This window comes from Globicephala melas, chromosome 12 (genome assembly GCF_963455315.2).
Source record: "Globicephala melas chromosome 12, mGloMel1.2, whole genome shotgun sequence".
Lineage (NCBI taxonomy): Eukaryota > Metazoa > Chordata > Mammalia > Artiodactyla > Delphinidae > Globicephala > Globicephala melas.
The window spans coordinates 25,106,207-25,130,074 of record NC_083325.1 but is presented as its reverse complement, the minus strand read 5'-3'; the positions used below and the strand labels follow the sequence as shown (position 1 = coordinate 25,130,074).

The 23,868-nt window shown below is 38.4% G+C and overlaps 1 protein-coding gene and 1 non-coding gene across 2 annotated transcripts; both read left to right on the top strand.

Annotated features, from left to right (window-relative positions):
- Nucleotides 1–407: 407 nt before the first annotated feature.
- Nucleotides 408–618, top strand: LOC115864228 (small nucleolar RNA U3). Its single transcript, XR_004043863.2, has one exon. It is a non-coding gene; the product is annotated as a small nucleolar RNA U3 (small nucleolar RNA).
- Nucleotides 619–9,895: 9,277 nt separating this feature from the next.
- Nucleotides 9,896–21,168, top strand: MRPL19 (mitochondrial ribosomal protein L19). The gene is made up of 6 exons (XM_030877694.2): nt 9,896–10,013; nt 10,206–10,323; nt 12,949–13,067; nt 13,282–13,416; nt 16,497–16,678; nt 16,806–21,168. Exons 1-6 carry the CDS (start codon nt 9,911–9,913, stop codon nt 17,025–17,027), a joined length of 879 nt encoding a protein of 292 aa, XP_030733554.1. The 5' UTR covers nt 9,896–9,910; the 3' UTR covers nt 17,028–21,168.
- Nucleotides 21,169–23,868: the final 2,700 nt, after the last annotated feature.

Here is a 23,868-nt window from a genome sequence, read left to right as displayed (position 1 = left end):
ATTAAAAATAACCTCAAATCTACACTTAAGCCATATCTGGTTTATTCCAGTATAGGTAGCATCAACTTTCTAGTATCCTCATCACAGAGAGGAGCCCCGCACCAACTGGGAAGCTGGTTCTTGTGTGTTGAATAGCTACAGGGTTAGAGGCCATTATCCGTTGGATGATAATCACTTCTTATTGGGTAGTTGTATGGTACTAGCTAATTAAGAACTTTGTGAATTATGCTTTCTTTGAGAAATATTACTTAATGGATTTCAAAGTGCTTTGTTAAATTTGCGGAATGTAATTATTATAAGAAATATATTCTTCTGAACGACTGTTGGGTGGGGAGTGGGAGAAATCTGTCCATCAACAAAATAGGAATAAACTTCCTAATCTCAACAAAGGCAAATGGCAGAATCTTAAGACTACACTTTCAGGGACCATTTCTATTGTATGTTACCAGAGAAGTGTTTCTAAATAGCGTCAGGCTTCAAAAATCCTAATGAGCTGTAGTGCTTTTTTCTGAGTGTGAAGCTGGCCAGTAGTGCCACCTGGTGGGCGTACTGCTTGCTCTTGATTGTTCTTTTTTTCCTTTGGGAAGGATAAAAGGGAGAAAACTCAAGCTGAAGGATTCATTTCTGATGTAATTGCTTATGTTTTGTTCTTCATCCTCACGGTTTGTTTCCTTTACTGAAGAGGAAAGGGGAGGGGTGACATCGGGTATATTCTTTTAATTTTCTTATGGTAATATTACGGGTGTGTATTGTAAGAAAACTCTCAGAACGTTAAAGGTGGGAATTCCCTGGCAGTTCAGTGGTTAGGACTCCTTGTTTTCAAAAAAAAAAAAGGTTAACAGTTTAACTCCTTCATGGCTACTCACCCTTTACTAAATGTTACCAAATATTTCCTTTCCGTTATAAGGCAAGCAGTTCTTTTCACTCTGCTTATTTTTTATATAACTGCATGACACTGCTTTGCTTTTTTTTCTTTTTTGGGGGAGATCTTAGTTCCCTGACCAGGGATTGAACCCCAGCGCTCAGCAGTGAAAGGGCAGAGTCCTAACCACTGGACCACCAGGGAGTTCTCAATATTGCTTTACTTTTTTTTTTTTTTACATCTTTGTTGGAGTATAATTGCTTTACAATGGTGTGTTAGTTTCTGCTTTATAACAAAGGGAATCAGTTATATATATACATATGTTCCCATATCTCTTCCCTCTTGCATCTCCCTCCCTCCCACCCTTCCAGGTGGTCACAAAGCACCGAGCTGATCTCCCTGTGCTATGCGGCTGCTTCCCACTAGCTATCTACCTTATGTTTGGTAGTGTATATATGTCCATGCATCTCTCTCGCTTTGTCACAGTTTACCCTTCCCCCTCCTCATATCCTCAAGTCCATTCTCTAGTAGGTCTGTGTCTTTATTCCTGTCTTACCCCTAGGTTCTTCATGACTATTTTTTTCTTAAATTCCATATATATGTGTTAACATACAGTATTTGTCTTTCTCTTTCTAACTTACTTCACTCTGTATGACAGACTCTAGGTCTATCCACCTCATTACAAATAGCTCAATTTCGTTTCTTTTTATGGCTGAGTAATATTCCATTGTATATATGTGCCACATCTTCTTTATCCATTCATCCGATGATGGACACTTAGGTTGTTTCCATCTCCTGGCTATTGTAAATAGAGCTGCAATGAGCATTTTGGTACATGACTCTTTTTGAATTATGGTTTTCTCAGGATATATGCCCAGTAGTGTAAGTGATTTTTAAATCTGTTATGTAATGTCTTAGGATAGAACAAACCACAGTATATTTAGCTGTTGATTTGTCACACTATACTTAACCATCAAGTTTCTTTCCATTCTTTGTTATAACAAGCATTTCTGCAATGAACATTTTTGTGTGTGTTGTGCATATGTGTGAGTTTTCCTTAGGAGTAGATAAGATGTGGAATTATTGAGTCAAAGAGTATGTATACTTTAAGTTCCAAGATACTGCCAAATTTCCTGTTACCTCAGTACTGAAATCTTAAACCCTGTTAACAATGTGTGTAGGGCTTCCCTGGTGGCGCAGTGGTTGAGAGTCCGCCTGCCGATGCAGGGGATGGGGGTTCGTGCCCCCGTCCGGGAGAATCCCACATGCCGCGGAGCGGCTGGGCCCGTGAGCCATGGCCGCTGAGCGTGCGCATCCGGAGCCTGTGCTCCGCAAAGGGAGAGGCCACAGCAGTGAGAGGCCCGCGTACCGCAAAACAAAAACAAAAACAATGTGTGGAGTAATACCTGTCTCCATTTATATTCTCTCTCTGAAGAAATAATCTTAACTGTTGCTCTAATTTTAATTCCCCTGATTACAAACTAGATGGAAATTGTTTTCATATTTCATGGTCATTTATATTATTTTCTTCTGTGAATGCTTATTAATATATTCTCTACAGTTCAATAATGAAGTATGTGTGTTATTTTATATGTATGATTTCTTTGTATATTCTGGATATTAGTCCTTGGTTATAACTACTCTTTACTTTTGTTTATGATTACTTCTGTTATTCGTATCAGTACTGATATAAAGGCGTACCTCATAGATACTACAAATTTGGCTCCAGACCATCACAGAATAGTGAATATTGCAATAAAGTGAGTCACACGAATATTTTGGTTTCCCAGTGCATATAAAAGTTATGTTTACAGTATATTGTAGTCTATTAAGTGTGCAATAGCATTATGTCTAAGAAAACAATGTACATGCCTTAATTAAGAAATACTTTGTAGACAAAAAATGCTAACCATCATCTGATCCTTCAGCAAGTCATAATTCTTTTGCTGGTGGAAGGTTTGAAATATTGCGAGAATTACCAAAATGTGACACGGAGACACAAAGTGCGCAAATGATGTTAGAAAAATGGCATTGATAGACTTGCTCAGTGCAGGGTTGCTACAACCCTTCAATCTGTAAAAACTGCAGTATCTGTGAAGCACAGTGAAGCAAAGCACAGTAAAATGAGGTACACCTGTGGTTGGGTTTATCGATCTCTCTCATAGTTTTTCATTTTTCTTTTATGTGAATTTTACATGCCTGTTTTTTTTTTCTTTTAATTTTGTGACTGAAAGTTTGTGATCTTTGACCAACGTCACCCCTTTCTCCCAACCACCCACCCAGCTATAGCAAGATAGAGGGAGACAGCGAAGATAGTGCCCACCAGTCTCCAACCCAGCATCCTGGTAGAATGTTCTAGTAGACTCTTAGTTTGGGTGGGATAGGCTGCTTCTGCCCTGGGCCCTTGGAGCAGGTGAGTTCTTGAAGACCCGTTTCTCAGATCACTACAGTCTTGTGGAAGCGAGTCCTACTGTTTTTCAAAGCTAGATGTTTTGGGGGCTCATCTCTCTGGTGCAGGTCTTAAAATTTGGGGCACCCAATATAGGGTTCAAATCCTTCCCTCTTCAGAGAGAAGCTCCAGGTTTTGAATTCCCTCTTGATTGTGAGTTATAAACTGGGGATGAAGTTTATAATGAGATTGTATCCCAGCCTCTCCTACCCACTTCAATGTGGTTTTCTTCTGATTTACCAGTGTGTAGTTGTTGCTTAACCAGCCTTTATGTTTTTTCCAGAGGAAATTGTTCCATATGTAGCTATAGCCTCAGTGCGTATGTGGGAAGAGGTGAATTCAGGATCTTCCTATGTCATCATCAAACTGGAATCTTCAAACATACATTCCTTTAATATTTCTTCTATGACTTTATAATTTTTCTATCAATTTCTTTAACCATCAGGAACATACTTCTATAATTGGTTAAGGATCTAAACTTTTCTCTGTATGTATGGAGACAACTTTTTGAATAATTTACTTTTCTGAACTGATTTGAATAGCCACCCTTTTTATATACTAAATTTCAATATATACAAAATTTCAAGGTCAAAAGAGATACCTTGGCTAGAGATTCAAGTTTGGTAGAAATTGGCATTTACATGACATTTGGATCTTGCAAGTGAAAACAATCCTGAGGTTAATGTGTAGAGTAAGAAGAGGAAAATTTGAAAGAGAAGACAATTAAAGAAGGACGAGGTATGGAGTAGAGATTCAGTGCCTGCTGGATCTACACCCCACGGGGAACCACATTTCTACCCTAGGAGCCCCATCAGGGACACAGGTTCCTGGCTTCAGATTAGGCTCAGGTCAGCCCTGATGGTTCCTGTGACTCTACTTTGCCCCTTGATATCCCTGGGTCTCTGATCAGCATTAACTCCTTTCTAGCACCACTTTTGGGAGGAGAGGTTGGTTCTTACAACTAGGGGGCACTACTGACATTTCATGCATGCAATCATTGGATGCTGGAAACATCTTGCACAAATGCACAACTGTCTTTCTCAAAATGCCAATAGCATCTCCTTTGAGAATCCCTGGAAGAGAGATTAGTAAGGAAGATATTGCAAATCTACTGGAGAAATGATGGAGAGCTGAGCCAGAGAAGTGGCAAATAATTCAGGGGAAAGAATAGGTATAAGGAATATTTATGTAGTAAAATCAACAAGAGTTGGTCTTAGATGGATGATCCAGGATAAGCAAGATGGAGGAGTCAATCAAGATTCCCAAGGTTGTACCTTGGGCAGTGGGGTGGCTTAGTATTTCATCCATCAAGATAGAAATGCAGGAGCAGGAGCAGATCTGGATAGGTAGGAAATGATTAAGTCAATTAGGAACACATTGAATTTGAGATCCCTGTGGGAGATTGTATGGGAATACCCAGCAAGCCAGGAAACAGGTACAGATAAAAATCCAATACAAGAGACTGGGAGGGAACAGCCAGGTTTGGAAACCACTCCTGGCGTATATCCATATGGATTAGTAGCCTCTGTGGGAAACATCCCACTAATCCATACAGACCGCTGTGTTACATGCTTCTCCAGCCAAGGCTGCCTGTGGCCTTGAGGATCCAGCACACTGATAGTCTACATGCTCTGCATTCCAAGCCTCTTCTGTGACTTGCTCAGGTTTTACAGCATACCGGGGAAGAGGCTAGGGCTTAGAAGTGGACAGGCTCTGTGAGGAAACTCTCACCATGTTCAAAGATGGAGGACATTAGCACCATCTCTGGGACACCTGAAGGATTGTCTTTGAGAATTTGGGAAATGGGGGCCCCTCAGTGACCCCCCTGAGAGAGTAATCCCAATCCCAAACCGTGAGGTCGAGAATGTGTGAGAGGTTTTAGGTGTACCTAACAGGAGTATTTGTGTCCCAGTTTCAAAACTTTTAGCACCTGAACTTTAAGTGTGATTCCCGTGGCCGTCCATAAACCCTTCTCAAAGTTTAGGAGGTAGATTTTCCTTGTTATTTTTTTTTCATATTTCCTAGATGAAGTATTATTGGGAGAGAGTTTTCCATGGGTCTCTTGAGCTCCTACGTGTCTTAGTGGGTATGCTATCCAGACCATTTCTCAAGATTGAGTTTACAATGAGCAACCTTGAGGGGTTAATGTCCATGTCTCACCAGGACAAAGCACAGGCTTGTTTACTGCTTGCTATAAAAGCAAAGGATTTACTAAGTTCAGTGTTCCTCAGCTGTGAAGGAAACCCACTGCATCTGTGCCCATGGTGTCAACATGTGGGGTTTGAGGGCAAAGGAGATGTTTGCAAACATGCTGATGCTCATGCTGCTTACTTTTTGTGCCATCAGTAATAAAGTCCTTTGTCTCAGGAGTCTCATGTCTTCTACCAATGTTTATGAGACAAAAACAACTTATTCACTTGTAGGCAGGGGGAAATCAAATCCCAGTTCCTTCAAGTATGTGTTACTTCTGTGATAACAAACCAATCAACATTATTATACAGTTAGAAATAATTCGTCTCTAGCAAATTGTTATTTTCCTTCCATGATTCTCTAGGTAACGTTGATTAAAATGCATTGATATGTGTCTATAAACAAATACCTAAAAAGAAAGTAGAAGTCTAAGTCATTACATTTTATGAATATTTTCTTTCAGATAAAACATACTTCTCAAGCTAGTATTCCTCAAATCTTAGTGAAATTCAGTTTTCTAGTAAAAAATAATACTGGGTAGTCTAGGACTGATCCCTGCAGCCATCTCTTTCCATAGTTGGTATGCTACAGTGATTTCCCTATTTATCTTCTCATATACCTAACAGTAGGCATGGGATTCTGCTCACACATCATGTATTCCTCCAACTCCCACCCTCCCGTTCTTCTGTAGCAGCTCAATCTGCTAATCTCTCTAGGACCAGTGGCCCTAGCCCATCTCTCCGTCTTTATCTTCTGAGGTAAAATGCAAGTGAATAAGACAAGCCTGATCTCTGAACATGGCTACCAGTCACAATTATCTTTGTCTCTCCTCCCTTTTTACTTCTCTTAAAAGTTTGAAGTATCCTTTTTGGGTGGGCAGAGAGAGACTAAAATTAGCTAATCTGAAACTTTGATTGTGTAATTCCTTGCTATTATAAGTTAAATTCTGTTCTAATCAAGGAAGCTGGAGTTAAAAGAAGACTTTGTCCCTCCTCGCAGTACTTTGAATTCTGTCCTCAGAACATGGCTCACTTTCTTTGAGAATTTGACTTTTTATCTGTCAACTGAAAACTGTGGATGGCTTTAAACTGGGAATAAACAAGGACTAGGTATGCATTTCTGAGCCATCTTTTTGGTTTTTATGTGGAGAACGACTGAAGGGAACTGGAGGCAGGAAGACCAATGAGAAGACAGTTGCAGTGGTTTGCAGTGATCCTGAGGAGAAAGGATGGTAACCTGGATTAGCAATATGGATGGGAGGATGAGAAAGTTTAAGATATTTGAGATAGTTGATGGTGCCAGGTGTAGTTTTAGGAACTTTTCCTAGGGAGAGACATAAAGGAATCAGAAATGACAATGAGATTTTTGGCTTTAAGCAACAGATTGGATTTTGAAGCCATTCCTTGAGATAGCTAACACTGGGGAGGAAGTTTGGAGGTGAACATAGTGTATTCAATATGGACACATTGAGTTTGAGGTACTTTGGGACATTAATTCAACTGGAATGACCAATAAGTAACTAAGTAATCATCTCACTCTTGTGATGCTCCAAGGACAAAGAACAAGATAAAGTCAAAGGGCCAATATTGCTGGAACAAAGAGTTACAGGACTCTTATCACTATGTCACATTGCGACCATTACAATGTCCCAAAGCCCTCCCAAGCAGCATGCCCTGTCCCTTTCCCATCCCAAATAAGGAAAGGTATTTGTCCCATTCTTCTCACGCTCTGCACATTGTAAGTATACATACCTGCCCAATCAGCAGATGATTCCCAGGTTCTCTTTTTCCCTGGCTATAAAAACAGACCAGAAACCCTTGCTCAGGGTCAACTCCCCCTGGCTATCAGGAAGTTGGCCTGCTGTTCTGGCAGTGACCCTTCCCTCTAATAAATTCTATCTTCTTTTCATTCTTCCTTGTGTCTAGAAATTCTTTTCCAACCTGCATTCGGACCATGACAACTCTGAGTGTGAAATCCTTCCAGTGGCACACCATTGCTGAGAGTACAAATTTCAAATTTCTTAACAAGACTTACAATTTACCTTTTTAGTTTTGCCACCTATTGGAAGCAGATAGGGTAGGGGGTCCCCAGAGAAAAAGAACCAGTTACAGCTTTTTGACATAAGAGAAGACATTTTGGGCTTAAGCCATTTTGTGATCTTGAAACTGAGCAGGACCCTGTGGGTCCCCCTTGGATACAAAAACCTTTCTGTGTCCCTTGTTTCTTGTTTTTAGGAAATAGGCTTCATTCAGCTTCCTTGACCTTCCGTGCGTTCCAAAGGGCAGATTCAAACCATTACTACAGGGAAGGGAGGGAATGCAGAAAGGAGGAGCAGTCAAGAAACAAAAATGCAGCCTTGGGGCAGGGTCCTGGTTCCTCCTCAAGTAGTATACATAACAATATCTTTGAGTTCTTCTGCAGAACTGGGGCCCCCAACCAAGTGGAGGATGGTAACTTCAGGCTGAGTGCAAGATTCCTGGAGCATCACCCTGTTACCTCACCACCAACCAATCAGAAGAAAGTCACACACCCTGCAGCCCTCACCCCAAATTTTGCCTTCCTTTTCTGGGCCCAGTGATGACAATCCTGTTTGGCCCCTGTGTGTTTCAACTGCTTACAAGGTTTATCTCCTACAGGGTCCAACAGTTTCAGGATAAATTGTTGTTACTACAAGGGTGGAAGCTGGTTTCAGACATGGGATAACTTGATTTAGATCAGGTAGAGAGAGACTTCTACTCTACTAGGCAGGACTACGCCCACTCTCAGCAGGAAGTAGTTACAGAAGAAAGAAACCACTGCCCCAATTCCCAAGAAGTATCTTGAGTATGAAGTCTCTCAGTGGGGAGTTGTTAGGGGAACCACTGACCAAAACTACCCACCCTGGCCAGGCACAATAGTAACCACTTGCATACGTTATCTTACAACAGGAGGTCCTGGTAAGGAATGCGGAACTAACAAGCTACCACCAACTGAAAGGATTTGGGAAAGGTCAAAAGGAGAGAGGAGACTCCAGTCCATATGTCCTGCCAACCTCCCAGAATCCTCACTGAATCCATCTTGGCTGAATGATGCATGTGCCACCAAGAAGGACCCTGAGTTACACTGATTGGCCAGAGACAACCCAGAAATTAACCCCATTACCACAAAACCTGAGACTGCAAGACGTGGCAAAGCACTCTCCTGGGTTCCCTTACTCTGCTGCTCTCTGCCCAGGTGCCCCTTCTCAATAAAGTTTCTTGCTTTGTCAGCACCTGTCTCCTCCACAATTCATTTCTGAGTGTTAGACAAGAGCCCTGGAAGGGGTCCCCCTTCCACAACAGAAGAATGCTCACAATGGAAGGGAGTGTTCAGGAGTGTTTCAAAGGAGGAAAAATACCAGGTGCACAATATAACACTAACTAATAAGTAATCATTTGTAAAAGCAATTAACTAGGAAAAGAAATCACTTGTGGGAGGCAAGTGAAAGAAAGTGAGTAGAGCATAAAATAATGGAGACTAAAACTGCTTTAGCTAGCTTTCAGCTGCAACATTCTATGCTGGATTCTCCTTTTCAAGCCCCTTCATGAATATGCGTATATGGCCCAACCCCTTCATGAATATGCATGTTCCCTTAGCTTAAGATTTCTTCAAATTTGCTGTGCAGGGAGACACTGCTTTGGGAAAGATCCCAGGTGTTCCCCTTACTTGCTGTAAGTAATACATCCTTCCTTCTGATATTGGCTTGGTTGTGTCTCGTCTCAACACCGAACAAAATGTGAACCCAGTTTTCAAGGTAATATAATCCCTACCTACAGTTGCTCAGCCCAAACTCAAGTTTAGCTCCTCAAGGGAGTAATGCTCTCTGTAGTCTCAGGGACTTTGCCACCCCTTCTGTCAGGAACCATTTTCTTTTCCTTTTTTTGCATTCAACAAAGAGTGAGGACCAGCTAGATGCTGAGAGAAAATGGTGAGCAAAAGACAAACTCCATGCCCTCAGGAGCTTACAGTATAATGGCGGAGTTAGACGCTAATCCAATAATTACACAAGTAATTAAAAATTAAGTTAAACTAAAAATTAAAATTGCAAATGACATCAGAGCTGCTAATGGCAGAATGAGAGCCTATAATGAGAATTTTGACATACTGAAGTCTTGCCTGAGAAATTGAAGGTAGAGTTGATTCAAAGAGGGAGGAAATCTTTCTAGGCTGAGAGAACACTCCCGTAGAGTGATATAACTTGGCACATGAAGAGAACTAGAGAAATACAGTGCACTTTCCCTAAGACATCCGGGCCCTTGTGGGGAGTGGGGGTGGGGTGGGTGGAGAAAGACTTGGCTATTTTGTCCCTTAGCAGGCGCCATCTGGCTCAGGTGACCGCGACCTTGTCGCACTGATTACTGGGAGTTGTAGTCTCGACTGAGGGAGCAAGCATGGCGGCCTCCATTGCCAGGGGCTGCCGGGCTGCAATGGCCCTGGGCTGGACCTTTCGATGCGCCTGGGCTCTGCGCCCTGCGCCAGTCTCTGTCGCCTGTCGTAAGTGCAGCGGGGCTTGCTAGCCGGCGACAGAAGGAGCTTAGGGTCAGGCTAGGGGGAGGCGATTCTGGAAGTCAGGGGCGACATGGGAGGAGGCCTTTCGTGGGACCGCGCATTGGGGGCGATTTAAAGGTTTCGCGGGAGCTCTGGGCTGGCGCGAGCAGTCTTGACCTCTGTGGTGCGTTTCCGCAGAGGCCCTCGTGGGGCCGAGCCGGCGGCAGATCACTGGACCTTCTGAGCCCGGCGCGTTCCAGCCACCGCCGAAACCGATTATCGTGGACAAGCGCCGTCCCCAGCGCCGGGAAAGCAGGTGAGAGCCCCGACCTGGACGCGATTCCTGCCTTTTGGGTCTGTGCGCTCTAGAACCTGTAGTTGCTTCCGAGGTCTGAAACGGGTCTTATCCTGGGGTCTCCCAGATAAGAACTTGTGTGCAGGATTCATGTATGCGTGAAGCGCACCAAACTCAGGTTTGACTTCCTCGCTTCTCCCAAGCCGGCATTGAACTTTCTCTGCAGTCATATTAGAATTTCAAGTAGGGATTCCCCAGATTTGAGGCTCTTTGGCCCGTATCGAGAATTTTTCTGTGAAATACATTGTATTTTACCTGTTGACGTTAAGGAACGGATCTTTTCTCCTTAGGTGAAATGGATTGGCCAGAACTCACCCTGTTTTAGTTTCCTAACTAACTGTGTTTTAGTGTCCCTGTAAAAGCGATACGGTGGTAAAAATTTCTACCAATTTGTTTCTGAAATTTGCTCTTCAAAACAGTGTGCTTAAAAGCCTGGTTCACTTAAGCAGGCAGTGGTAACTTCGTAGGTACGTGTAAATTTAGATGATCTAGAATTTGCAGAAACTGTTTCTGTAGAATTGTATAACCTTATTAAAAAGCGAATTTTAGGGGGGAAAATTGGTGTGACTTAGGCTTTATGAAAGGGCTCTATATTGTCGATTCGATTTTCTCTGCATATGTATTTGTGTTTAATGTTTACAATATCCTGTGGTTCTAAGTTGAAATAAACTTGAATTTATGGAACCTAGAGATTCAGAAAAGATTTCTCAGTACAACTTTTTTTTTTAAGGTGGAAAAGGAATATTTCTCTTAAATGGCAACACAATATAATTCAGTTAAATAGGAGTAACTACTTTGGGAAACAATTTGACAAAATTTTGTAAGTTTGAGGTTGTCTGTACCTTCCCACCCAGACAGTATACAACTTAAGGAAAGTAATATGTACAAGGAGAGATGTACAAAAATGAACACAAAAGTAATGTTTGTAATAAAAGTTTAGAAGCAGCCTAGATATCCTTCAGTAGGTGAATGAGCAAATACATTCTCATAATGGACTATTATACAGCAGTGAAACATGAATGAACTAGAGTTAACATGGATGAACTTCAACTATGATGTGTGAAAAAAGCAACCCGCAGAAGAATTGACAAGTATGGTAGCATTTTTGTATTGCCCAGACATACATACATATGTAAAGTACAAAAAAATATACAGGGGAAATTCTCTACTTTCACGAGCAGTCAAACCTAGTTTTCCCAGTAGCCATTCAAGCTGACATTATGTGTCTCCTGATGTGTTGGAATAAGAAGATCACATCATCACCTCTGTAATATTTTTACCAAAAATGTATATCCTTGGTCTAGGTATGTGGAAACAGTAAACAAATTCAGATCCAGGGATGGTTTATAAGATGATCAGCTTTGACTCTTCAAAAAAGTCAATGTTACAAAAATGCAAATATGGGGAAGAGTACTAGTTTAAGAGACTAACAACCAGACATAATATGTGAAGCTTGATTGTAGCTTGGATTGAGCAACAAACAGCTATAAAAGACCTTTTCCAGGACGAATTAGGTACATTTAAATATGAACTGTATTAGATTATACTACTGAATTAATGCTGAAGTTCTTAGGTGTCATAAAAGTATTGTGATAAATGTAAGAGAAAGTCCTTATTCTTAGCAGAAGCCTTCTAAAGTTTGAGGGATGAAATGGCTTGCTGTTTGACATTTTCAAATGGTTCTGGAAAAAAATTATATGTACATGTAAAGCAAATACGGCAAAATGTTGGCAGTAGGTGAAATTAGGTGAAGTATATATGGGTGTTCATTGTATTACTATTTCATCTTTTTGGTAGGTTTGAAACATTTTAAAGTAGGAAATTGAGGAAAAGGAAGAAATTCATAGGAATAATCATCACACAAAATTTAGTTAATTACCCCACAGTAATTAACTATGGGGGTAGGGAGGGGTGCACAGGGGCTTCAACTACATTGTTAATTTATTCCTTGAGGTGGGTGACAGGGACATATATTTTCATTGTAATATCATTTATACTTTTCTACAGATTAGATATTTCATAACGACTTTAAAATCAGTTGGCTAATAGGGAGATTATTTTTAAAGCTAGTTTACAATTGATGATTTATATGTTTATATCTTTTCCAACATAATTTACTATAACATGTACAACTCAGCGTGAGGCCTGTGGGTCACAGGCTTTGGAATCTGACAGACATGATAAGTTTATAGCTAATGTAGTAATAAGTCTGTTAATCTTGGCTTGATAAGTTTATAGCTAATGTAGTAGTAGGTCCGTTGTTTACTGTCTCCAAGCTTCATTTTCTTCATCTGTAATAAGGAGATGATGACACCAAACTCACCTTGTTGTTGTAGGGATTAAGTTATGCTATAGATGTTTAATAAAGCTTTTAACACAATGCCGGGTGAGTACTCAGAAATTGTTAGCTATTTTCATGAGAATTGACAACAGTTTTAGAAATAAGATGGACTTTTCTTATTTAGAGAAGGAAGAATAAAACATGTCAGCATCCTAATCTTTCACTTTTTTTGGTAAAGCAATGGTTTCTTTTTTAGTGGTCTTTTAAGTTTGCTTTTAATTTATTTTACTCTATATTTTTCACAGGTTCTTGAGTCCTGAATTCATTCCTCCAAGGGGAAGAACAAATCCTCTGAAATTTCAAATAGAAAGAAAAGATATGTTAGAAAGGAGAAAAATACTCCACATTCCAGAGTTCTATGTTGGTCAGTAAGAGCTGGATGCTTTTATTATTAGTGGTTGGAGGGTTAGTTTTCTCGACAAAGAGAAAATTGTTTTTCACCTATCTGTGTTTTGCCCATATGAGGTACTTATTCCTAATATTATATTAAAATATTTAGGAACTTTGAAGTTACCTGGAAATGCTGTTGTTTGATTCTGCGTCTCATGTAAAAGTTCACTTTTCTTTTGAATTTGGAGGAAGCATTCTTCGTGTTACTACTGCTGACCCATATGCCAATGGAAAAACCAGCCAGTTTCTGGGAATTTGCATCCAGAGATCAGGAACAGGACTTGGAGCTACTTTTATCCTTAGGAATACTATTGAAGGACAAGGTAGGCTTCATTTCATTATTTTGATTTTCTGGAAAATGTTATCTCAGGAGTCTTTTTTATTTTCTGCATCCTGGGTGAAGACATCTGGAACTTGAAAGTGAAAGGGAGCTTGGAGGGATGACAGGGAGCCTGTGGCCTAAGAATGGTATGAGAATTGAGGTTGCTGAGTACATACAGTTGGTGCTTTGCTTTCTCCTGAAGGCTTCTTTTGTTACAGGGACAACAACCATTAGAAGTAGACTTTCCAAATCATGGCAACATCAAAGGAGGAGACAAGTGACTATAAAGCAGTATGGGGGCATTCATTTTAGGAGCAAATAACCCTTGAAAACATTAAGATAAGCATAATGATGTCCTTGCAAGTTAACTTTCTCCTAAAATGAATGGCCCCCATTTTGCTTTATATTACAACAATCACCACAATTGTTAGTTTTATAAGAATTGGAGGAATTTTTTAAAACGCAAAATTACATTTGCTATGTCAATAAGATAGGGGTGGTAAAATTCTAGAAAAATTATGAATCAAAATGGCAGGAACATGGATGGACTTGGAGGGTATTATGCTAAGTGAAATAAGTCAGATGGAGAAAGACTAGTACTGTATGTTATCACTTCTATGTGGAACCTAAGAATACAACAAACTAGTGAATATAACAAAAAAGAAGCAGACTCACAGGTATAGAGAACAAACCAGTGGTTGCCAGTGGGGAGTGGGAAGAGGAGAGTGATGATATAGGGATAGGGGATTAAGAGGTACAAACTGTTATGTATAAAATAAGCTACAAGGATATATTGTACAGCATGGGGAATATAGCCAATATTTTATAGTAACTATAAATGGAGTATAACTTTTAAAAATTGTGAATCACTATATTATATACTTGTAACATGTAATATTGTATAGCAACTATACTTCAATAAAATAAACATGAATAAAACTAAAAAAAACTTTTTTTAAGAAATAAAGACAAAAAAATTGGCAGGAACAGTACATTTTTCATACTTAAAGTTGTGTGCTTCATGGTCCCCAACAGTGAAGTAGTATATTGAAAGAAATTGAACATGTGAGAATCGTTGCTGTCTTCCTTATCCTATAATGACCTGTGGTGCTGTGCATGTAGGAACTCAGCAGAACTTGATTACAGAAACTTGGGCCAACAATCAGGTTGTGTACTTGGAGAAATCTTGTAATAGAAAGGCAGGAGCAAAGGTGTGGTAGACCTGAGATGATTTTTTTTCTTTAAAATTGAGATAATAGTTTCTACCTCCCAGGGTTGTGGTCAGTTTATTGTGATGTTCTATATGAAGTACTGGACACAGAATACTCAAAAGTATTAGTTCTCTCTTGCTATTTTCTACCATTAACATTTTGACTGTTTGTGGCCTGCCTGTACCTTCCCCATTGATACTTCCTACTTTGATGATTCTTTCTAGTCCATTGGCTTTAAATACCATCCATGTGGTATTAACTTCCCAGATTTATGTGTCAGGGACTGACCCTTTCCTTGTTCCAAATTTGCACATACAACTACCTATTTGACATCTGCATTTGGGCACCTTATAAGCATAAAACAAGTTCAAAACAGAACTCTTTGTTTCCTTCACAATGTGTTCTTTTAACAGTTTTTTCTATTTCCATAAGTTCTACCACTCCACACCCATTTATTTAAACCCAAAACTTAGGAGCTATTTTTAGTTATTCTCTTTCACACATCCAGTCAATCAGCAAGTTTTCATGGCTTAATTTCCAAAACTTTTATCCCAATTTTGCCCATTTCTCCATCTCCATTGCTACCACTCTTGTCCATGCCACCATCATCTCCTGCCTGCAGCTGTGCAGTATCTCTGGCTTACTTTCCTGGCCCACCAAGTTACTTTGCTCCAGCCAAATGGACCTTTTTCTAGTTTTTCCAACATGGCAGGTTTGTTAAGACCCCAGAGCCTCTGCATTTGCTGTTCTTTCTGCCTGGAGCATTCTTGGCTCTTTATAGTATCAACTTAAATGTTATCTTTTCTGAGAGGCTTTCCCTGACTATACTATTTAAAGTTGCCCCTGGGAATTCCCTGGTGGTCCACTGGTTAGGACCCAGTGCTCTCACTGCCAGGGGCCCAAGTTCGATTCCTAGTCAGGAAACTAAGATCCCTCAAGCCATGCGGTGTGGCATGCATGCATACATACATACATACATAAATTTGCCCCCTCCCCAGTCACAATGTCATCACCCTGTATTGTCTTCACTATATGAAAGTACCTTGTTGGTTTATTTATCATTTGTCATCCACTAGAATGTAGACTTTATGAGAAGAGAAGGATTTTACCTATTTTGATTTTGCTATAGGCACAGCTCCTAAATCAGTGCCTATAACAGAATAGATGTACAGTGGATACTGGATTAAATCCTGATATTAAACACTTGATGTTAACGTTGATCATATGTTTTACTATTTCTATTTCTCTTGGGATTATTCCAGGAAACCTCAGAATACACTCTTCCTTTTAAATGTTTGATGATACAGATGATATATATTAACCTTTTATGTCAGCATCTTGGAAACACTCAAAGCTGTTTCTCCTGTGGAGGGCTCCAGAGTGTTAACAAACCTAGGCCATCTTAAGAGGACTTCTAAATCAAAGTTAGAATTTAAAAATGTACTTAGTCTTTTTGCATCATTAATTCTGTTGCTCAAAATGTAGAAGATAAGAGTCAAAATGTCGAAGATAGAGTTTTATTTAAGTAATTGGGAAATAAACAAGAACATAGCAAAGTGAAGAATTGTTCAAACTTCCAACTAATTTAATACTATCAAAATCGAGGAGATAAATGGCTCAATATATTTATAGAAGACAGTTTTCTTTAGACTTTATCATTCTAATTCAGGTTTTCTCATTTTTTAATCTACATGGATTTGTTCATTTCTATTTCTTTCAATAATCTTCATTTTAAAGATTACAAATTTATATCACATTTCCTACATGCAAAACCCTGAGCTAATTCCTTCATGAAATAGCTTTTTTATAGTATGAGGTGTATGCAGGAATCTGAATTTAGATTATAAGAATATGTTTTCTTCTCTTTTAGGTGTTGAGATTTGCTTTGAACTTTATAATCCTCGAATCCAGGAGATCCAAGTAGTCAAATTACAGAAACGGCTGGATGATAGCTTGCTATACTTGCGAGACGCCCTTCCTGAATACAGCACTTTTGATATGAATATGCAGCCAATAGCACAAGAACCTAGCCAAGAAGTTCCTGTTAATCAGGTATAAGTTGTACATTTGGAACTGGAAGTTCAAGTATAAACTAAGAATCATCTTAAAGAAAACTTTTAGAAGAATTTTTGCTTGCAACTGTCAGCCTAATTTGTTCCTTTCCTTATATCTTCCTTAGCTGAAAGTAAAAATGAAGCCCAAGCCGTGGTCCAAACGCTGGGAACGTCCAAAATTTAATATTAAGGGGATCAGATTTGACCTTTGTTTAACTGAAGAGCAAATGAAGGAAGCCCAGAAGTGGAGTCAGCCATGGCTTGAGTTTGATATGATGAGGGAATATGACACTTCAAAAATTGAAGCTGCAATATGGGATGAAATTGAAGCATCGAAAAATTCCTGATCTGAGAATGAGTTTGGTTACTTGCAGAGGATATACTGACTCTCAGAGGATTTATTTAGAAACGAATTTAATCTCATATATAAGGACATAGTCATTAAATCAACCAAACATTCATTATTTTATGAATATTATTTTAAAAATTAGCACACCAGTTTATTACTTTAAAAAGAAAAATGTACATGCCAGGTGGTCTGATGTCCATTCTCTTAATGGAGGCAAAGCTACAATAGAGTCAAACTGTTACCAGAATGGTCTTCATTGAGCTTGGAATCTGAGCAAGGAAGTGGATAGGATGATTTTTTAAATTTGTGAAGTAAATTATAAATTCAAAAAGCATATGATTTAAAGAGTAATAATAAAATGAGCATTCATATACCCACCATCAGGTTAAGAAGTGAAACATTTGTAATATCTAAGAAGGTCAAGAAATAGAGCATTTACTAGAATCTAAGAAGACTCTTGTGTGTTGTAATTGCATCCCTCCCCTCTTACAGATGTAGGCACTATCCTGACTTTGTGTTAATCATTCCTTTGCATTTCTTTTATTTTATTACATATACATACACTCTTAAACAATATATTTACTTCTGAAAAATCTGTTGGCAGGTATTAAAGGGCAACATTGTCATTATTACATGAAAGCTTCAGGGAGAGCATAATGAAGTCTTGGGGTCATAGTCTGGCTTCAGCTTCCATGAGAGTTTACAAAAGTCACTTTTGAGGAAGTTCGTGGCTAAGGTCACGAGTGAGTCCTGTTAAATAGAAGGCTCACCAGAGGGTATCTGGAAGGGCCTATAGTGTGCACTGCCTAATTGATGGTCTGACAAAAATGTGGTCAGAGGGAGTAGACTTCTTTGTATTTACTGGTTCTCAGTCCATGAGGAATTAAATTCTAGCTCAAAGGAGTAGGTCAAGACAGTACTTCCGTAGGGTGATGTGAGTGTCTTTGCTGATCCTTGTAGCTGAGATGGAATGGAAAGCTGGCATGTAATCATACATGGTAAAGACCAACCTACAGATAATTAGGACCAGTTTCACCTGGGCATGCGCAGTTCCTCAAGTTTAAGAGTACAGTACTAGCACTGATCTTGATGAGTGTAACCATTAACCTGTCTCTTGAATCATTCTGCTTAAATCTATGTTCTTGTGCCTAAGCTTTTGGGATTTGCATTTACTCTTCTCCTGTGCTGATCTGTTTTCTGGATTTTTTTGTTTTCCATTTTATTGGCTTTATTGTTTTCCATTTTGGTGAAGCACACCCTTTGTTAGCTTCTAGAGAAAGTATCAATATATAGGTAAATTTTTTGACCTTGCATATCTATCATATTTGATTAATATTTTATAAAATTCTGGGTGGGAGATAATTTTCCTTCAGAATTTTGAAGGTATTGCTTCATTGTCTTATTTCCAGTTGTGTTGAGAAATCCAAAACCATTTTGATTTCTGCTCTTTGAATGTGACTTGAAAGCTTTGTAGAATACCTTGGTTCTCAGGGTAGTGCAGTTTCGCAGCGATGTGCCTTGGTGTGGGTCTATTTTTATTCATTATCTTAGGTGTTTGATGAACTCTTTCCATGCGATAGCTCATATCTTTCAGTTCTGGGAAACTTTCAGTGTTCATTGATTTCCTCTCCTCTGCTTCTCTCTTTCTGGAACTGATATTTTGATGTTGGATTGGATCTCTGTTTTCCTACCCTCTCTCCATCTCTTCTTTAGCTCTTTGATTCAGTCTTCCAACTCTTTGCTATATTTTTAGATCTCAAGATCCCTTTATGATTTCTGAAAGTTCCTTTTCTTATATAGTACTCAGTTCTTATTTTATATTCTTGTCTATGGATTTGTTCTGTTACCATTGAGGATGTTCGTGATAGTGTTTGTGTTTGTTTTTAGTATTTATTTATCTTTATTTTTTTTGGCTGTGTTGGGTCTTAGTTGTAGCACACAGGATCTTCGTTGAGACATGCGGATCTTTCGTTGGCAGTGTGCGGGCTTCTCTCTAGTTGTGGCACAGGGTCCAGGGCCTGTGGACTCCGTAGTTGTGGTGCGTGGGCTCTGTAGTTTGTGGCACGTGGACTCTCATTAAGGCACACGAGCTCAGTAGTTGTGGAGCACGGGCTTAGTTGCCCCATGGCATTTGGGATCTTAGTTCCCTGAGCAGGGATTGAACCCACGTCCCCTGCATTGGAAGGTGGATTCTTTACCACTGGACCACCAGGGAAGTCCCTATGTTCTTTCTTTTGAAATTGTTTTTCTGTAGAATCTGTTAACTCCAAATTTCTTCTCATGTATTTATTTCTTTTTCTATGTTTTAGGCTTTTCTAGGACATCTGGCAATCCTTGGCTGTCTACTTATGGTAGACATACAGTGGACTATAAAGCTGATTAGAAGCCTTGGACTTGTGGAAGGGGTTTGCTTTAGGGTTATCTGGGTGGGCTTTTTTTGGGTGGGCTCCTCCACATGAATATCTTGCTTTGGTCAGATTCTCCAGAGTAGAGGTTTCCAGTTTCCTTCCTGGAGGCTAAGGGTCTGTCTGCTAGTGTTCCAGTTGCCATATTGGAGAAGAACAGGCTTTCTGGCACTCTACATTTTTATGGCCATCCTGTCCATCCCCTCCCACACATACAATTTTGGCTTAGTACCCAGTGCCTGCAGTCCAGAAAACTGCTTTAACTGCTCTAGAGAATAAACCTCTGGACTTTAGCTGGTGTGGGGGAGGGCCAGACAAGCAGTGGTGGGGAGTTGGGAACGGGGTATCAGGAATATAACCTCCAAATAGTTTTCATCAGGTTCTCATTATTTTAGCCACTGTCCAGTACCCCCTGAGGTACTGCATCTGCCGACTGGCAATTGTGAGAGGTGAATTGGGTTGATTCTCATCTTTCTCCACTGCTGGCTTGATTTGCCTTTCTTGAGTCTGCCAGTCCATGCATATGCTTTTTCAGCTTTCAAAATTTTGTTCTGCTTGTTTCTTGTTCTGTTCTCTGTTGTGGTTTTATATCTCATCCATATGTTTCTCAACATTTTGTACTACTTTCATCTTGTCCTGTTTTCTCCTTCCTTGAGGGTTTGTCTTTTTCCCTGTGGTATATTCTAGTGGTTATTTGAATAATTCATCTGACAAATTAACCTATTTAGCCACTTTCCCCAGTAATAGATTTCTTTTGAGAGAAATATTCAGATATTAACGCTTGGGATTCTTAACATTCAGTGCTACCTTGCTCTTTCACTAAAAATTACACAGCCATCTAACTATTTTCAAAAAGCAATGAATATACCATCATACACTTATTTAGATTACTTGCTGAGATAGCCTCTCAAAGTAAAGTTTTAACAGCCTATATCCTATATTTTTCTTCTGTTTAACTTGTCAGAAGAGAATCATTAAAGCTTGTTCATTTTTTTACCTTGATAAACACGCTGCAGTCTTCTTGGTAGAAGGGCAGATGAATGGTACATTTCGAGATCTAAAGCTGTGCAAATGTATGATTGGCTCATAAGTACATGTGCTCATAACAACAAAGCAAGTAATGTTTTTACTCTGTAAGATTCTCTTTAAAATTCTTGTGAATTTTCCCTCAGAAAAAACAAATCTTAATACATTAAATTTTTTATTGTGGTAATATATATGTATATTTTACCATAATAAAATTGTTATTAAAAATGTTTAAATAATATATATAACATAAAATTTATCATTTTAACCATTTTTAAATGTACAGCTTCAGTGTCATTAATTACATTCACGTTGCGCAGCCATCACCATTATCTTCAAAACTTTTTCATCACTCCAGAGAGGAACTCTAACCAGTAAGTAATAACTCCCTATTCCTCTCTCCCCATCAGCTCCTGGTAAGCTCTAATCTACTCAATTTCGATATGAATTTACCTATTCTGCTTCTTATAAGTGGAATCATACAATATTTGTTCTTTTGTGCCTGGCTTATTTTGTTTAATATGTTTTCAGGATTCATCCATGTTATAGCATGTATCAGAATTTCATTCCTTTTTATGTCTAAATAATATTCTATTGTATATGTATGCCATATTTTTGTTATCCATTCATCTGTTGATGAACACTTGAGCTATTTCCACCTTTTGGTTATTATGAATATGCTGCAATAAACACTGATATACAAGTTTCTCTTTGAGTTGCTTTTTTAATATTTTGAAAATATATACTCCAGATATATACATACCTTGGAGTAGAATTGCTGGATCATATATTTTGAAATTTTCCTTATACTTTCTTCTTTGACCTATTGGTTTTTAAAGAGTGTGTTGTTTAATTGCCACATTTAATATGCCACAAGTGAATTTTCCACTTTTCCGTTTGTTATTGATTTCTAGCTTCATTCCATTGTGGTCAGAGAAGATACTTAGTATGATTTCAGTCTTTTAAAATGTACTGAAAATTGTTTTGTGGCCTAACATATGGTCTATTCTGGAGAATGTGCCTTGCGCCCTTGAGAAACGTATATTTTATTGTTGTTGGGTGGAGTGTTTTATATATGTCCATTAGGTCTAGTTTGTTTATAGTGTTATTCAAGTCTTCTGTTTCCTCATTGATCTTCTGTCTAAAGGTTTTATCCATTTTTTGACAGTGAAATATTGAAGTTTCTAACAATTCTTATAGATCTATCCAGTTTTTAATTCTATCAATGTTTGCTTCATATATTTTGTGGGGGGCTCTGTTGGTGCATAAATTATATCTTCTTGATGAAGTGACTTTTTTTATCAATATGTAATATACATTTTTGTTTCTTAAAACAATTTTTGGCTTACAATCTATTTTATCTAATACTAATCTAATACCCACTCCAATTCTCTTTTGGTTACTATTTGCACAGAATGTCTTTTTCTATCCTTTCACTTTCAACATATCTGTGTCTTTAGAGCTAAAGTGAGTCTTTTATAGACAGCATATAGCTGGATCATTTATTTTTATTTCTCTTTTATCCATTTTGCCAGTCTTTGCCTTCTGCTTGGAGAGTTTAATCCATTTACGTTTAAAGTAATTAGTATGGGACTTCCCTGGAAGTCCAGTGGTTAATAATTCACCTTCCAATGCAGAGGGTGCAGGTTCAATTCCTGGCTGGGGAGCTAGGATCCAACATGCCTTGTGGCCAAAAAACCAAAACATAAAACAGAAGCAATATTGTAACCAATTCAATAAAGACTTAAAAAAAAAAATTGTCCACGTCAAAAAAAATCTTAAAAAAAAAAATAATTAGTATAAGGAAGAACTTCTGCCATTTTATTTGTTGTCTTTATGTCTTATGCCTTTTTTGTTTCTCATTTTCTCCATTACGGTTTCCTTCTGTGTTGATTTTTTGTGGTGAATGATTATGATTCCCTTCCCATTTCCTTTTATGCATAATTGTTAAATGTTCTTTTTGTGGTTACTGTGGGGATTATCGTCAACATTATACAGTCTAATTTGAATTGATACCAATTTGAATTCAATAGCATACAAAATTGCTACTCCTATAAAATTTTGTTCTCCCTTTATTGATGTCACAAATTATATCTTCATATATTGTGTGCCTGACAATATAGGTTTATAATTATTTTGTATGCATTATAGATTTATAATTGTTTTGTATGCATTTGTCTTTTAAGTCTTGTAGGAGATAAAAAGTAGAGTTACAAGACAAAATTACAACAATAATAGCTATATTTTCCCATGTATTTATCTTTACTGGAGGTCTTTATTTCATCACAAAATAGATGTAGATTCAAGTTACTTCCTAGAGTCCTTTCACTTCTGCCTGAATGACTCCCTTTAGCATTTCTTGTAGGACAGTCTAATAGCAATGAACTGCCTCAGGTTTTGTTTATCTGGGAATGTCTTTATTTCTCCCTAATTTTTGAAGGCCAGTGTTGCTAATAGGGAATTCTTGGTTGACACTACTTTTCTTTCAGCAAGTTAAATATCTCATCCCACTGCTTTCTGGCCTCCATGGTTTCTGATGAGAATTGTCTGTTAAATTTTTTGAGAATCTTTTGATCATGAGGGGTTTCTCCTCCTTTGCTGCTTTCAGGATTCTCTCTGACCTTGTCTTTTGCCAGTTTGATTATAATATGTTTTGGTGTGCACCTCTGAATTTATCCTGCTTGGACATTGAGATTCTTGGATTTTCAGATTCGTGTCTTTCATCAAATTTTGGATGTGTTTGGCCATTCTTTCTTCAAATATTCTTTCTGCTCCTTTCTTTCTTCTGGGACATTCATAATGCACATGTTGGTCTTTTGGATGGTGTCCCATCAGTTTTGTAGACAGTGTTCACTTTTCTTCATTCTTTTTTTCTTTTTGCTCCACAGGCATGATCATTATAATTGTCTTGGTTTTAAGTTTGCTGATTCTTTTTTTTGCCTGCTTATACAGGTTGTTGAACTCCTCTAGTGCTTTCTTTTAATGTCAGTTATTATACTTTTCATCCTCAGAATTTGTTTCCCTTTTATAATTTCTATGTCTTTATTGATATTCTCATTTTGTTCATATATCCCTTTTCAAATTTCCTTTTGTTCTTTGTCCATGTTTTCCTTTAGCTCTTTGAGCATGTTCAAGACAGTTATTTAAAGTCTTTGTTAATTCTGATGTCTCTACTTCTGCAGCAATTGTTTCTATTTAATTCGTTCCTTTGGATGGCCATGCATTTCTGTGTCTTTGAATGTATTGTGATTATTTTTGTTGAAAATTGGACATTTAAATATTCTAATGTGATTCTGGAAATCAGATGTGCCCTCTTTCCCTAGGGTTTTCTTCATTTTGATTATTGGACTGTAGTCGTCCATTTGGTTAATGATGTTTTCAAATTATTTTTGCAAAGAACATATTCCT

Coding starts and splice junctions, on each gene's coding strand:
- MRPL19 (XM_030877694.2), top strand. CDS start 9,911: ATGGCGGCCTCCATTGCCAGGGGCTGCCGGGCTGCAATGGCCCTGGGC. Junction 13,068..13,281: donor CATTCCAGAGTTCTATGTTG/GTCAGTAAGAGC, acceptor TTGAATTTGGAG/GAAGCATTCTTCGTGTTACT. Junction 13,417..16,496: donor GAATACTATTGAAGGACAAG/GTAGGCTTCATT, acceptor CTTCTCTTTTAG/GTGTTGAGATTTGCTTTGAA.